This window comes from Chiloscyllium plagiosum, chromosome 25, assembly GCF_004010195.1.
Source record: "Chiloscyllium plagiosum isolate BGI_BamShark_2017 chromosome 25, ASM401019v2, whole genome shotgun sequence".
Lineage (NCBI taxonomy): Eukaryota > Metazoa > Chordata > Chondrichthyes > Orectolobiformes > Hemiscylliidae > Chiloscyllium > Chiloscyllium plagiosum.
In genome coordinates this window covers 23,842,289-23,859,961 of record NC_057734.1, presented here as the reverse complement: position 1 = coordinate 23,859,961, position 17,673 = coordinate 23,842,289, and the positions used below count along the sequence as shown (strand labels likewise).

The following is a 17,673-nucleotide window of genomic DNA, read 5'->3' as shown; positions in this document are numbered from 1 at the left end:
TACTGGCTTGATGTCTTTCATATCTAGAAATCTATCAGTCGCTGTCTTGAACATTGCCATTGATTAAGCTTCAACAACTCTCTGGGGTAGAAAATTCCAAATATTAACTCCCATTCTGAGTAGAAAAGTCCTCCTCATCTAAGTCCTAAATGAACCTCTTGTACTGAAACCATGTCCCTTTTTTTCTGGAATCCCAAGCAGGAAATGCATTTTTCCTGTATCAAGCTCTGTTAGAGTTTTGCATGTTTGAATAAGATGACTCCTCAGTCTTCTGAACTCCAGAGAATACAGATTGAGTCTCCTCCGTCTCTCCAATTAGGTTAATCCTGCTGTCCCAGGGATGAATCTGATGAACCTTCATTGCAGTTTTTCTATGGCATTGTACAACAGGCAGAAATGTTACTGTCGTCTTCGAGGCTTGTCCTGGGTTTTGCTCTTCAAGTGAATGTGTGGTGCGAATTAAATGTGCTTTCATCGGAAGCTTTTGCGGAAGCTATTTTCTTGTTAACAAGTCTTTTAAATTTTCCAGTTGCATTTGACGGCAATATAACAAGATTCTCTCATTTTAAATGGTCGATTATTTTAAAAAGCAAATTGCCAGTTGTATATAAAATGATCACAGTTCATGTTAGGTTAACGTCTTCAAATGATTGTGTATTTGGGCCTTAGAAATCTTTGACCTAATCAATGACTGAAGGATAACATATAACAGTTTAAAAATGTATTTGATAATGAAATTCAATTCCATTGTATATGTTTTCCAGTCAAATTCCATCTGCTAACTTTCTGGCAGACATATGGGACTGAGTTTTCAAAGGATGTAGGGTCAGGATCCAGTATAGGCAGCATTTCGGAATCGCATTGCCAAAGGTTGTCTCAGGATACCAGTGCCTCTGGGACAGTTGATAGTTTTCAAAGGGCTGGCAGTGAGGGAGGAATTGAGCTGCAGCCAATTAACAGCCCTTAAGGAGCTTGTGAAGGGTCCTGCGCAATTTTCAATGATTTTTCTTTGGTGAGTGTGAACAGATGTTTCACTCTAGTCCAGGGCTGCTGAGATTACCATTGGTCTCAAGTAGGTTTCTTTGACGTTATTTTTTCAAATGTGAGAGGCCAGCAAGCACCAGTTTCTCTTTGCCTTGGCTTCACTCCACTGAGTTTGACTTGCTGGCCAGTTGATGAGCTTCCTGCTCTAGCTTTATAGATCTCTATGGTAGCTGCTGTCTTCCCTGGCTGCTGGTGCCAGTCAGAAAGCTCCTGCTTCCTTGACTCTGAGGGTGTCTCCTGACCAATTCGTCCGGTTGCACTTCAAAGTAGTGTCACAAGCAGTGCAGCTGAAACACCGAATTGGAACCTGGAATTCACTTTGAAGATCCAGCCCCTGATGTCCTGAAATGCATCCAGATTGTCCAGCTCACTGAATCCTGGGCTAATTCCAATTACCTGGACAACTCTTAACTCATTGAAAAAGGCATTGAAGTGAGAGGAGCCACGCAGCATCAGCAGAAAATGAAATTCCCTATTTCTTGAGGAAGAACTGTGCCAGGAGCTCTGTATTTTCTAGGGCAACATGTGACACTGTTCAATAGCCCTAAGGGAAAGGATCCTAAACTATCACACAGTGATTATAGTGACAAAAAAAAGGGACCCAACAAAAGTGCTGAAATATTTGAGTGATTTTGAAGTGATTCTAAAGTTAAACATCAATGCTTCTAAAGTAAATGAATCACCTCATAGTGCAAAAAAAAACATCACCAGTTGATCTTTTCTTCTCAGGTTTAATTTTCAGATTACCTGACTAATTTGTTTAATGAGGCTATAACTAATGCTGTCCTAACCACTGATATTTTCACTTCTGTAGGTCACGTGTTCGAAGAGAAACACTTGTTGAAGATCTTCAGGAGAATGACACAGACCAGGAGCCAACCAGTTATCGAGGGTATACAACCCACAATCATTCTCTTAGTGTTGGTCCACCACAGAGTTCTGACTCTGAGCCAGAAGACAAGAAAGCCATGTTTACTGAAATGAAGGACAAACGACCACCATTGGAGGCAAATGAGGTGGCGAACAGGGAGATTAAACAGGAATTCTGTGATCATTGTGAAGAAGAGGGTTATGACCATTGTGATACCTGTTGCATTCAAAATGACACAGGAAGCGCTGGTTCATTTGTACGCCTCCCTGGCACTGTAAAACAGGAGAGAGTAGGGACAGGCTGCAATCACGAGACACATTCATTAAAGACTACCACGGTGCTGCATATCCAGAATCCTCAGTGCTTGATCATTGGTTCCTCTAATTATGAGAAAATTCATGTTAACTCCTCGGACCTCATGTCTCCAGACAACTCGCCAAAGCCTAATGCAAGCGTTTCTGCGCCAAAAGATACAGAAACCAATGGCCTAAACCCTAACAGTTTCAAAGCATTCTCTGAACCTCCATGTGGTAATCTGGAGGTGACTCTGAATCCTCCTTCTGCAGCATCTTCTCCAGGCTTAATGCCAGTTTCTCCAGTGCCGATCTCTTCTGCTCCCATCTCTCCGTCAGTGCCTACTATTTCAAAGGGGCAGTGCTTGGTCCCTGGCACTGATGTGGTTACTTTACAGTCGAGCACAAAGTTAAATAAAAGTATCCAGAGGCGGCATGCAAAGATGGCGAATCTGAACAACATAATTCATCGACTTGAAAGGGCAGCGAATCGAGAAGAACCTACAGACTGGGAGTTCTAATGAAATGTTTTTTAGTGAGCAGTGACTTTATTATTTGCAAAATAATAGGATGCAACTCTGAACTCTTCAAGAGTAGGAAGAATTTTAAATGTTTAATTTAAATTGAGACTTGGCAAAGCCAAAACTGCAGTAATTTTTGCTGGAGAATTGAATTTTATGAATTTACTCTTCAATTAATCTTCCAGAATCGCATTTAGCATCTGAGGAAAAAAAAATTGACCACTATTTTAAACAAAAAATTCAAACAACTTTTAGAAAAAATATTTATTTGTACAAGTCTTATATTAAGGACTGGTTGCAAACTCTGCTGTAGCAATTTTCCTATTTGCCATTAGCTACAGAATGAAAATAACAAACATTGATTTTGTGCCACTAAATGCACACTTGAAGTCCTGTAGTTTGCCACAGGAAGAGATTAAAGACGATAGTATAAAGCCATTAAACAGCACTATGATCCAGAAGGCTGACCAAATTTGCTAGCTTATGGATAGAAATTGTTTTCTTAAATTTTGTCTGCAAGACAACTAATTCATATTAACAGAAGTGGACTCTGATATAGTCAAGAAGACTCTAAAAATAGGAACCTCAACACCATGAACTATGTACTTAGTTATTGGTCATGTGTTTTCAAACATTTGTAACACAGGGTGTTATGTGCAATTGTATATGTTGTAGAAACTTCTGCAATAGCCTTCCTTGAACAAGATGTAGCATGGTACGTGATTAACTCTTCTCCCCCATTAGTCATTCACCCATGGTGTTCTGAAGAATGCCAAAAGCCTAATGAACAGAACTTTGCCTGACAAAAACAAATAATTTTGGAGTTTACATTTTGTTTTTCTAACCAACTATGAATCAAATCGGAAATGTTAACAAGGCAGCTGATTAAAATCTCTGGTTTTGAAGGAGAAATTCTACTTCCTGAATTGCAGTGGTCTGGTGTTCAGCAATAGCACACTGTTCTGTGCATGAACATCCTCTGTTACTGTAACACAGCTGGCCTTTTCAAGTCAGTCTTGATTTTTGTCCACGTTTTGAAGTTTTCTTTTCTCACTTTTTAAGATAGAGTTGATGTGATGGCATTGGTGTATTCTCTCATTACAGAAGGTTGATGTGGCTTTTGGCTCTTCAGGATTTCCTCTAGCACTTGATTTTGTCTTGTACCAGATCTAATTCCTGTTTTGCTCAAGGCCACGGTAATGCACTTGATCATATTCAGCTGATCCTTTTTACCCCTATGTTCATCTTATCTTTTGTATCTGTTAAAAAGAAAACATGAAGGCTGATCTTTGCCCAGCCTTTGTAGTTTTTCTTTGCACTCGGTCACTAAATACAGTATATTTCTGTTTGCATTGTGTAAGAGGATGGACCTGCACATTGATTTATTCTCTGATGCAGTTTCCCAAATATGTTTTTTATGTCTCTGTATTTGGATTAGTTGTTTAAAATATTACAGATCTGCAACAGTCCAAGTAGTAGGACAACTAAAGAGCTATTCAAAAGAAAACAAACTGAATTGCAATGACATTATTGCTTTCATAACGTTGTTCATTCTTATGTTATCACCAATGTTTTATGGTTCTTCTTTTAAAGGCAGCTGATTTTTTTTCTCCCCTGAGAAGTATAGACAAAAAGAATAAGGACCAGCTCAACAAAAGTCAAACAAATTAAAATTGACACAAAGTAAGAGAAAATGCAATCAAATAATTGACTTCATCATTTAGATTTAGTACCCTTTAAAGGCTAGTTTATCTGACTAATAAACTAGTGGATACTGCTTTATTTGATGTGATTCTAAAGTATACACTTTGTTTCATGCATTATGCATGCAAGTACACCCTGCAGATCAATCACAAAATGGCAACTGTATTAAACCAATTGTCATAAAAACTCTGTGCAACTGTTGCTGAATTAAAGATGTGCAGTTTTTAATGTGACAGTTGAGTCAATACAGTCAACATTTAACAATCAATCTATCGGACACATTCAACAAGGAAGTCTGTCTGAACAGAATACTGTTTCAGGCAAGAAAATATGAACATCCAGGCAAATTTCACCCTTCAAATCCATACTTTGAAGTTGCTTAATGCTGGAAATCAATTTCTCTTTACACATCCTCTATTTGGAAATGTCGCTTTACACTGTTCAGCTGGAAAGATGTCACTTCAATTACATTTATCTCTGTCATTATCTGTAATTCATCTTTTTTTTAAACCTGCCAGCAAAATTCAGGCATTCTTCCAAGCCGTGAAGTTTCTAAACATTTTTGTTCTTGAGACTTGAAACATTCAGCAACCAGCATTACTACCATCCGATGATCAGTAAATATCATTTGATTAGTAAATATCATTAGATCAGCAAATACCATAGATTTTTGTCTGGAAATTTGCAGAAAGTGGCAAACGAATTGGTTCATTACACTTGCTGCTGGCCAAAAACTTTCAGTGTCTGCCCCATTGTGGGGTGAGGTGGGAGCAAGGGGAGAGAGCTGGGACTTGTATGAATACCGCAGGGACCTGTGTCTTCAGCTCATTAGATGCAATCTCAGCCAGCAAGTGCAATTGAGTAAATTCTATTCCGTGTTAAATCCTGTTCAGAAAGCTGGGATTGAATGAGTATCATGACCATGTTTCAGAGGTTTCTTCAGAGTGGTCCATGAACTAGGAATTTGCATAAGCTCATAAGGAGCCCCATTTTAGTTTGAATGCTTCAGTATTAAAATAACCAGCAGTGTAACCTTATGTTTTAAAGACAATGAAAGGATAGTTTATTATACAAATTCTGAAAGATACTTAAGTAAAAGCGCTAAAGTCACTAGCTAAAATACATAGATTTAAAGTAGGTAAAGGTTTAAAAACTACAAATGAAGTTGAAAATGAAAAGAAGTCTCTGTCTTTGCAGCCTTGGCTAGCTTCAGGATTTTCTTTCAGAAGAGATGGAGTTCAAGCTTGAAGTCAGATTCCAGGGCAGTAGATACACAGGAACACCACCACCTGCAGGCTCCCTTCCAAATCTCTCACCATCCTGGCTTGGATGTATCACCATTCCTTCACTGTCGCTGAGTCAAAATCCTAGAATTGCCTCCTTAAGGGCATCGTGGGTCAACCTACAGCACATGGACTGCAGTGGTTCAAGAAGGCAGCTCACAACCACCTTCTCAAGGGCAACTCGGGACAGGCAACAAATGGTGACTGGCCAGTGATTCCCACGAAGAATTTAATAATAAACAAAGCTGTTCCTTAGCTTCTGTATCAAATATTTTGAGGTTATTCCAGGAAAGATGTTGTGAACTTTGAAAGAGTTCAGAAAAGATTTACAAGGATGTTGCCAGGGTTGGATGGTTTGAGCTACAGGGAGAGGTTGAATAGGTTGGGGCTATTGCCTCTGGAGTGTCAGAGGCTGAGGGATAACCTTATAGAAATTTATAAAATCATGAGGGGCATGAATAGGGTAAATAGAAAAAGTCTTTTCCCTGAGGTGGAGAAGTTCAGAACTAGGGGGCATAGGTTTAGGGTGAGGGGGAAAGATTTAAAAGGGACCTAAAGGGCAACTTTTTCATTGCAGAGGGTGGTGCGTGCATGGAATGAGCTGCCAGAGGAAGTGCTCGAGGCTGGTACAATTACAACATTTAAAAGGTATCAGGATGGGCATATGAATAGGAAGAGTTTAGAAGGATATGGGCCAGGTGCTGGCAGGTGGGATTAGATTGGGTTGGGATATCTGGTCGGCATGGATGGGTTGGATCAGGAGTCTGTTTCCATGCTGTACATCTCAGTGACTCTAGGTAGACTAAGGAGCAGTACCAAGGACAGAAATTGCAGGGCCTACTGCTGTTCCTGGTCTGGGCCCCCAGTCCCATTACCTGACCTGAGGATGGCAGCCTCATTCCTGACTCGAGCACAGCGGCCACACCCTTGATCTGAGCACAGGGCCCCACTAGGGCACAGAGTCCTGGTTATGGGACCATGACGTGGCCCCTTTGTCCCAGGCCCTGCGATGCAGAACGGAAGTGGGAGGGTAGCACTTTAATGGCTTTGTAGGATGTGCCCTTTGGTAGCCTCGTTCAGTATAGCAGTCCTAAAGTTGCTTGCTCTGTCTCCCTAATACAAGCAGTTTCAAGTTTCAGTTTCAAATGGCTATCTTCTGCCAGCTTTTATCATAATCAAACAAACTGGGTATAAATGTTAAGCTAGAATCATTGTTCCACAAAACAAAGTCAGTTGTGCAGGAATTCTTGGTGGTGACACTCTTCCTGGCTCTTGCTCAAAACTAATAGTTGGAATCTTCACAACATTTGAGCATTCAATGGACAACATTGATATTCTTAAATTATCTAATGACCTTTTGTGGTTGATATCCAGCCAAATTGTCTGCTTTGGCTGCAGCTAAAGTGACAAGGAGAAGTCATGTGACCTTTACTATTAAAGAGACATGAATTTTACAGTACAAAAGGAGACCATTCCACCTACTCTGTCTGTACTGGCTCCTGAAAGAGCTACCCAGCTCGTCCCATTCTCCACCCCTATCTCCATAACCCTGTAAATTCATCACTTTCAAATATATATCTTGCTCTCTTCTGAAATCTCCTGTGGAGTCTAGCTCTATCACTCTCCCAGATAGCACATTTGGGGCCATTTTATAAAACTCTGTATCCATTTTAAAGACAGATCAGCTTGCTATACAAAATTTGATATATGTTCATGGTAAGAGAGGTAGGGAGACAAAATGAAATATGTATAAGTTTTTTTAAGAAACTAATTATTTAAAATTTGAGGGAATGAGACCTCACACTAAAAGTAACTTTTCAGTGCCAGAGTTTGTTTGGTCCTAATTAAGCCTTACCAGAGTCAAAGATTCTCAAATTTTAAGAGAAAAGCCCCTGCGTTTCCTCAAGTTTTTAGTGAGCATTTTGTAGGAAAATGCTTCAACGTTATGCTGTGCATACGATTAAGGGTGATTCTCCTGCTCCTCAGATATTGCCTGACCTGCTGTGCTTTTCCAGCACCACACTCTAGATATAGGATTTAGGATGTCATGTTGAAATTGTACAGGATGTTGGTGAGACTTCTTCTGGAGCACTGTATGCAGTTCTTTTTTCCCTGTTATAGGAATTGAATTATTAAGATGGTGGAGGTTCAGAAGAGATTTTCCAGAACGTCGCCGGAAATTGAGGGTCTGAGTTATAAGGAGAGGCTGCATGGGATGGGACATTTTTCACAGGAGCATAGGAAATTGAGAGGTGACCACATTATTTTATAAACCTTTATAAGGGGTATAGATAAAGCGAATGGTAGGTGTCTTTTCTCTAAGATGTGGGATTTCGAGACTAAAAAGCATATTTTTAAGGTGAGAGGAGAAAGATATAAAAAAAACACGAGGGGCAACTTTTTATACACAGGATGGTATGTGTGTGGAATAAACTTCCAGAGGAGGGGTTGGATGTGAGAACAATTACAACATTTAAAAGACATTTGGATAAATACATGAATAAGAAATGTTTGGAGGGATATGGGCCAAGCGCAGGTGGGACTAATTTTGTTTGGATTTATGATTGGTGTGGACTGGTTGGACCAAAGGATATCTTTCCATGCTCTGTGAGCATGATTTCAGTGTGAAATTCAATTCATAAACAAAAACATGATCATTGTTTTAAAAGACACAATTTATCCATTTATCTATTTTAGTTAACAAAACCCAGAATTTGCTCCAAAGCTATGTCTCTTAATATAAAGGACACAAATTCCTTACTGCAGTTACTCACATAAATTCCCAATCTGAATTCATCTGAAAGAGTCCAGAGGGGGAAATATCAGTGTGCAAAAGTAAAGTGTCTGGAAAGGAAGATAGAAATAGCATTAAAATTGAATAGGTTAGAAAGCAATTCAAAACTGTTTTAATATCGTAAAATAAATAAACTTTTCAGTACCTCAAACATGTGGGAATACACAGGACCAAAAGGTACCATTCGTCCCACAAACCTCTTTGAAAGAGCTTTACAATTAGACCAGTCACTTCACTGTTTCTCCATAGGCTTGCTTTTTTTCACTTTTTAGGTATATTTCTGTACTGTTAGGTTCAAAGTACCTAACGGCTTCCTTTAGCTCTGAACAAAATTATTATAAGGCATATGTGCTTTGATATAAAGCAAATTTAATAACAATCTACTTTAATATATATTAGAAACATATGCAAACTAATGAGTGAATCTATTAGCTTAACCTACATAATATAATCAAGTTTAGGTAGATGTAATGAGTAAGTCTGTTAGCTTAAACTACTTCAGACATATTGAACAACGAGTCTCACTGCCTTCCATGAGTCGGGGACTCGGCTTTGAGCTGGCTGGTCGGGAGGACCCAAAATTCCTGGCACCAGTCACGATCCTGCTCCAAGATGATGACCGATGACTGAGAGAGTCCCTGATATTGATACTATTCTAGTGACGTGCTGTATCACCATTTCATAGTGCTTTCAGTACTCTTCCATTGTGCAGACAATAAGTTGAAAACATCATCAAGGTGGTCTTATTGTCAAGTACATAAAATAATGGTTCCCCTAGACAATCAAAGTCATGCAGTTACACAACAGCCAAAATAAGCTGTTTTAGCACTAGGCCAGTAATCTTCACTTGTCACCAATCGCTCATTCTCTTGTCCAATTAACCCTTAATGGTCTGTTTTGAAGGTATCATTTTTAATCATACCACTACTTTGTCAAATATTCTTTTGAAATTTATCATTGAGCCAGCTTCCACCAGCTTTGCAGGCTATGCAGATCAGGCTGTAATAACTCAGTGTGAGGGGAGAATCAGTTCCCCTCTAATGTTTTGTTAAGTCTGAGTGCTCCAGTTGCTATCACAACAGTGAAATCTTTTTTCATTATATACTGTCCTTAAATTCCTCATATTTATGAATGTCAGCAAAGAAACTGCAGTTAACCCCTTCTGATCCAAGGAAACAAATTCCAGATTCTCTGAACTCCCCACATAATTGAAGTCCCTTTTTCCTGGTTTAATTCTGGAAATTCTCTTCTGTATCTTCTCCATCGCATTAATATCTTTCCCAAAGAGATGCCTTTTACTTCTACTGCTAGAGAAATGATCAATTTATGCTTGCATTCATTACAGACTGCATTCAATGTGATTTCACTTGAGATTATTGTATACAATTGATTGTATTCTTTCAAACTCCAGGACCCAGATGAGAAAAAAACACTTTGGAAAAACTACTCTGCAGTGTGTTCACCCCATGAAGCAATTTTATGTGATATTGTTAAATGTATTCTGAAACAGTTAAATATTTATAGAGGTTTACTTTAAAATTAATTTAAATGGGCAATATTCTTTATTGCTGATCTCACAAGAGGGCACTTGTTTTAAAAGATAAAATACTTTACTTGGCATATTGCTGATGTTAGGATAGCAATATTAGCAATTTTACTGCCATCACTAATTAAGAAACACTTCCAGTAGCACTGTGGAGCAGTGTTATGTGTTTTGAATGAATTAATACAGTAAACTTTTGGAAAATACGTTAGTCTTGCAAGGTAATGATTTAAAAATTACCCCATGGCCATCGGAGCAAGGGTGAGGTAATCATTGTTTGTGATATTGCAATAAGAGAGGTGCAAGATCAGAAAACCTGAAATCAGAGGTAACGTGGAATTCGATGTCCAGCCTCAATCCGAAGAGAACGTTGTATTGTGCAATCCACACACAACAAAAAACACTATTCCAAATGGCTTGCAATTTTTAAATTCCCTGGCAAATGGACATAATGGTTACATGTGTCAATTTCCTAATTAATAACTCAGTACATGGAAATTCTACAAAGAGAATGTGAACCAAATGCTTGTTCCTGCTGCAACATCAAAAGCCCACATTGCACACTGTTGTGCACTTAAAAGCATAAGGGAAATTCAGAACTGGAGTTGAAAAAGACATATTTCAATTCATACTTAAAGATAACTTTATGGTCAAAGGACTAGATAGACTTTAGAATGCCAGAAAGCATTAGGAGGCAATGGCCTAGTGGTACTATCCCTGGCCTGTTAATCTCGAAACCCAGGTCATGTTCTGGGTCGAATCCCACCATGACAGATGATGGAATTTGAATTGAACAAAAATCTGGAATTAAGAGTCTAATGATGACCATGAGTCGATTGTTGGAAAAACCCACCTGGTTTGTCCTTACCTGGTCTGGTCCACATGTGACTCCATACCCACAGCAATGTGGTTGACTCTTAACTGCCCCTATGGACAATAAATGCTAGCCTAGCCAGCAGCATCTTCATTCCATGAATGACTAAAGATAAATGACAGATCATTTAGTCCATAGAGTCCACGCTTGTGTTCATCCTCCCCCAATCCTTCCTCATCTAACTCTACCTACATAGCTCTCCATTCTATTCATCTCAACCATTCCCTTCAGCAGGAGTATTCAAACTGTAGCCTGTGGCCAAACAATGCATCTAATAATAATCCAATTGTAGATCCTTAAGCATCTCTGTTCTATTTGCACCTGTTTGAAGTTGACATGCCCCTTGGCTGAAAATAGCAATTTTGTAGATTCTAAAAGAGACTGTTAATGTTTGGGAAACATACTGTGGAATAAAGAATTCATTGGAAGTGATATCCTCAGGAGTGTAGTAAGATGAGATCTGCACTGTTTTATGAGTGAACAGTAACAGGCTATATTGAACATAACTACTTCTAGGGAATGGTAAGAGAGGACATTTTACCTAAAACCATACAGACCCAGGCTACTGTTCCATGTGATCCAATGTAAGTATAACATAGCTCCTTTCTACATGCTAGGCAGTCATACCTAGAGTAAAGGCAGAAGTCTCTTGCTTGAGGAATTAATTCCCAACAACACTGTCTGTTCTCTTAAAGGGTGTGTAGGACCTCTGTGCTGTATTATCATTTCTTTGCGGGATTAACACGTTGGGTGGAGTGGAAGGGCAGCTTCTGATGAATGTTTGCTTTTGAGCAGTGGCATTCATAAAGACTTGAATGGAGCAGCGTGAAGACCAATCAAAGAGAAATTGATAGAGAGAAGAGGATTCCAGGATTTGAATGATCACTGACTCTCGCAAAAAACAGACGAGGAATTGAAATTCCTATTCTCCTTTTCATCTGCTTTGCTTTCCGGAGATCGAGATAAATGTGAATGAAGAACATGGAGCATTCTGGAGAAAATGCTCGGGGGAAAGAAATGAAGACTTTTTGATTCCTAGAATTAGAATTTCTTTTACAGAACTATTGGTATCACTTTGATTCCTGTTAAGCCCACTGGGATGCAGGCAGTCATACTTTAGGGACTCACATAACACGACACCACTATGGACAACAGTATAAACTGCTGGGACAGGGTAAATAGGAAATTCCTGTTCAGTACTCTGATCTGCAGACCTATTTGAATGGTCAACTCATTCTGCAGGTGATTTCTGTCATTAACAAGGGAACAACGATCCTTATTCTCTCTCCCTAAGCTTTTCTGTTTGAAATATTAGGTCATCATTCATTACCACAAAATTTTCTTCAGCTTATCATTTCCCTTGATCTTGGATTCCTGAATATTTCTGGAACAGACAGGCTATTTCCTCCATCCATGCATCTCTTGGTTGTGTCAATTGAGTAGGAATCCATTTACAGAGTGCAAGATGTTTGCAAATCTTCTACAAGTTTCTTGTTTACAGCCTGCAGAGACGGGATTGCATTGACTACTAACAGATGGGTGTTTACTTCAATGCTCTCACTGAGGTAGTTAGAAACATGAGAAAATAGGAGCAGGAGTAGGCCATTCAGCCCCTCAAGTTTGCTCAATGTTCAATCTGATCATGTCTCTGCTCTCAGTACTCTGTTCCAATTCCTCCCCACATCCTTTGAGCCCTTTAGCCCCAGGAACTTCATCTCATTCCTTCATGAAGACATAAAAATGGTTTGACCTCAACTACTTTTCTGTGACACGGAATATCATAGCCTCATCTCTCGCTCAGGAAAGACATTTCTCCCCATCTCAATCCGAAAAGACCCACCCCATACTCTATGACTGTGAAGCCTGGTTCTGGACTCCCTGGTCATCAGGAGCATTCTCCCTATGTTTACACAGCCTAGTCCTGTTAGAATTGTATAGGTTTGTATGAGATTCCCCCTCATTCTTCTTAACTCAAGTGAGTATAATCCTAACCAATCCAGTCTGTCTTCATACATCAATCTTGCATCTCAGGAATCAGTCTGATAAACGAAGATATCATTCACCCTGCCTGAAATTTGAATGACCATGAATTTGTTTTGAAGTTCTGAAATCTCCTCCCTACATCATTTAATATTTCTTTCCAACTCCTTAATCCTGGATATTGCCACTTCTCTGGTCACAACTGCTGTAAAGAATGTTGAAGCTTCACTTCCTTTAGTGAGTGAACTTGTACAAGGTTTTGTTCTCTTTTCCCAAAAGTGATGCAGCCTTTTACTCTGAGGGGAATTTCTCTATCTAACTGAGGCTGCTGTTGCTGCATCCTCTTAATATGTTCTGTGAAATTGTAGACAATTTTATATTTTCTTAACCTTCTTCAACAAACTGATTCCCCATAAAAACACAGTTGTGTTTGAGGAACAGTGCCACCTGAATTTTAAAGTATAGGAAGGTCCAAAGTCTGAGATCCAGAAAATGAAGGACTTGAGTGATGGTTCCCTTGTCTGTGACTATATGCTGAAAGGGTAAACCATGGTATGAATGGCTTGGTGGCCAGTCCTCTGTATTGGTGCTTCTTTTTCCACCATCTTCAGCTTCTTTCTTTCAGAAACATCAAGGGTATATCTTACCCTCTTGTACTATTCGGATAGAAATGTCTATAGTGGAGAATGATCCCTGATACACTAAGTCGAGATCAGTTTCTTCAGTGTCTGATAATCAGCAGATAATTTAAGCAATATGCAAACATCTGAAAGTATCTAAAGGTATCCAATTTAAGGCTGGTTTTCCTGCTATTTATCTTCATCTCTGCTAATGGTCTTGCTTGGATGTAGCATTAGGGGCATTGAGTTCTTGCTGTGGGTCTGCAACATTCTCAGGAAAACTTTAATTGATCCATCTATGACCTTTACTGTGGGGACTCCCACTGATTGCTGTGGCCTATAGTTAATTTTCTTTGCTGTCAGTGCTGATGTGCTCTGGTCTCTCTCTTTGCGCTCATGACCCGCTATAAATCTGGCTGGGTTGTGTTCCGCCAATGGAATACTTGCGTTTAATGCACCACGTGCTGTTTCTTTGTGCATTTGGCATCAGTATATTTTACTAGTGTGTGTCTCCAGCCCTGTTAGTATTTTAGATTTTTGTACTAATTTACTGACTGTGACCAATTGATTTCTCCCTGTTGATTATCACATACTCTGCCATGGACCCCTGTGGATTGCCACGTACTCGGTGTGGGCCTACCCTGACATTTTCCTGAGTTTTAGGACGGGTTCTCCATTTCCAAGGTTTGGTGCCAAGCTGAGCCTTGAACTCATGATGCTCCTGGTCTATCCCACCACTAGGCTTCACTTCAGGTATTTGCCCTACATGGATTCAGATAGATGGGCCGATCTTGTGGTTTCTTCCAGTAGCACTGTATTGACACTGGAGTTTTCTTTCTGGAGTTTTCTTTCTGAAGTGAACAACAACAGCCTTTATTGAACATAATTGTTGATAGGGTTTGACAGAGTATACCTTTTCTGGAGCCTGAGAAAGCCAGGCTCCAGTTCTGTGTGACCTGATATCACTTTAAGTGGCTGCTTTTGCCTATGGTCAGTAGGATAGGCTTTAGGATAAAGGTGTAATTCCTTTTATTATATAAAGTAGAATTGAATGCATTTATAAATTGTTTAATACCACAGATGCGAGACAGTAAAATATTAGGGAACAAATCTGCTAAACTTCTGGCCTGCATATTTCCATTCAATATTGAGCAGTTAATTTTCCACTTGTGGTTGAGGTGGAATGCAGAAATTCAAACTCAATTATCTTTTAGTATATTAGAAATCTAAAGTAATGTGTAGCTGTCAGACAAGTACAAGCAGGCATCTTAAGTTTTAAAATGTTTTAAATAGTATTAGACAGCATATACAGCAGTTAACTCAATTACAGGTCATTCAATTACTTTAGAATGTTTTAATCGGTTTCCCCTTGTTTAAATGTAGTTTCATTAATAACATTTATCTGAGTCTAAAACCAATTTGTACAAAAGAGCATTTAGTCCATTTAACCTGTTCCAAATTGCATCCAACTATTTCTGTGACTCCAGTTTATGGACAATGTTATATCATCTTGCTGCAGGATCAAATGTGTTAATTATTTTTAACATTTTGTTTCTTTCCCTCTCCCATAGAAACACACGGAAATGTAGAAACTAGGAGCAAGAATAGGCCATTCGACCTCTCAAGCCTGTTCCCCCATTCAGTGTGATCATGGCTGTTCATCAATCTCAATACTTTAATCCCGCCCTCCCCTCACATTCCTCAATCCATTCAGCCACAAAAGCTATATCTTACCTCCTTCTTGAAAACATAATGTTTTGGCCTCAACCACTTTCTGTGGTAGCGAATTCCACAGGCTCACCACTCTCTGGGTGAAGAAATTTCTCCTCATCTCAAGCCTAAAAGGTTTGCCCCTTATCCTTAATCTATTATCCCTGCTTATGGACTTCCCCACCACGGGGAACATTCTTTCTCCATCTAATCTGTCTGGTCATAGAATCATTGAGTTTTACAACACGGAAGCAGACCCTTTGGTCCAATTCATCCATGCCGACCAGATATCTTAAATTAATTTAGTCCTATTTTCCAGCATTTGGCCCATATCCTTCCAAATCCTTCCTATTCATGTACCCATCCAAATGCCTTTTTAATATTGTAATTGTACCAGTCTCCACCACTTCCTCTAGCAGCTCATTCCATACACACACCACTCTCTGCGTGAAAGTGTTGCCCTTCAGGTCTCTTAGAAATTTTTCCCCTCTCACTCTAAATCTATGCCCTCTAGTTTCCCCCACCCCAGGGAAAAGACTTTGTCTATTCACCCGATCCATCCTCCTCACAGTTTTATAAACCTTTATACGGTCACCCCACCAGCCCTTAATGCTACAGTGAAAACAGCCCCAGCCTATTCAACCACTCCGTGTAGCTCAAACCCTCCAATCTTGGCAACATCCTTGTAAATCTTTTCTGAGCCCTTTCAAGTTTCACAACATCCTTCGTATAGCAGGAAGACCAGAATTTCATGCAGTATTTCAAAAGTGACCTAACCTGTTAGGATTTTATATGTTTCCATGAAATGCCTCCTCATTCTTCTGAAATCCAGTTATAACCCTAACTGATGTAATCTCTGCTCATACGATCATCTTGCCATCTCAGGAATCAATTTGGTAAGCCTTCACTGCAATCCCTCTATTGCAAGGTCATCTGCAGCTAAGGAAACCAAAACTGCACACAATATTCCAGGTGTGGCTTTACCATGCCCTTATAATTGCAGCAAGACATCCCTGCTCCTGTACTTGAATCCTCTATCTTTGAAGATATTCTGATTACATCTTTGGATATGCCAGCTAGTTTGTCCCCATTGTGCAATTTTCTGTGCACTCATACCCCTTTGAAAAATGGGCTGAGACTCTGTTAAATGTGTTGCTGTGCAGCTTACCTCACAACCAGTAAAGACTAAATCTCCAGCTCATCTGTCTCGACTGGACTGAAACACCCGTCAGAGGCTAAGGCGTAATGTTCCAATTGATGGCACCAGCCATATCCACCCTCTATTTTACATTTGATCAATTTTGTGTGCATTTGCGTGTTGCTGTTTTTTTTCCATGATTTATATAAATCCAGGTGAAAAATTAAACTTCATGCCAGACATAGCTTGTGTATCGTTCTGATTTTCTTTTTTGAGTATTAACTTCCCCACAAAGAAATGATTAACTATCCTATCCTAGTAGTTATTTTTATGGTAATTATTTCTTGCTTTTAATTTCCCAAATTGTTTTTGGTCATCCCTAATTAGTTTATAGGCAGGATTATTGCCCAGCCAGGAGGACTCTGCTAGTTTAGGTCTACGACCTGTTACCAAATAACGGCCTTTTATTTTTCTTCGTTCTCCAGAGATCCTTTGCACTACAAAATAAATTTTTTGGACTCTCAATTGGGTGATGCAAGTTTTAATCCGCAACTTCTCAAAAGAATAGTTGCTAAGTTCTACTCAGTTAACTATAGTGCGAAGGAAGACCAGCTCAGGGAAGGTTTCTGTACAGCTAAATTGCACTTAGATTGGGTTAACTAAGAACTAATTGATGAATCCTTGCAAAGGTTGACTGAAGATGATGTGTGGATGAGATGGAAGGGGTAGATTCAAAATGAAAAGATAAATTCTTAATAGGATAGAATTTAGCGTGTTATGGACCAGACCAGACCCCCCCTCAATATATTTTAAGATGTTAGCCTAGACTCTACCTTTTTCTTATTTTAAAGATAGATATGAAGTATCATATTCCAGATGCAATGAGACTGGTCAAACTACTCACATTTAGCAAAACACAATGTATTTAAACACTCTAGGTAAAATACAAACAAAAGAAAGAGGAATATAGAATAACTTAACCATTGGAAAGCTTAACCAAATAATAGGTACAGTACCTATTACTAATTAACTCTTCCAGTATAGTGACATCCCATAAATACACCCTGTGGCAAAAAGGCAAATTCAGACACAGCTTCTCACATGCAGTTTTCAAATCCAGGAGGGAAAAACATAGAGAGAAAATTCAAAGAATGTAGCAGCTAGGAGACTTTCACTGAGGCTTCCACCTGTTTTAATATCCCAGAGGCTTCTGCTCAAAACTAAACTTAAAAACTAAAAAAAAAGAGGATGCCTGGTCTATGAGAGCTGGCCACACACCCAGGCTGCTTCCATGTTTT

At 39.3% G+C, this 17,673-nt stretch overlaps 1 protein-coding gene across 1 annotated transcript in view; it reads left to right on the top strand.

Annotated features, from left to right (window-relative positions):
- The window catches only part of cux2b (cut-like homeobox 2b), a 325,807-nt gene extending 323,078 nt beyond the window's left edge, over positions 1-2,729 (top strand). The window contains exon 23 of the mRNA XM_043715266.1: positions 1,859-2,729. Coding sequence (XP_043571201.1) covers positions 1,859-2,729 — 871 coding nt within the window. The remainder of the gene's footprint in view (positions 1-1,858) is intronic.
- Positions 2,730-17,673: the final 14,944 nt, after the last annotated feature.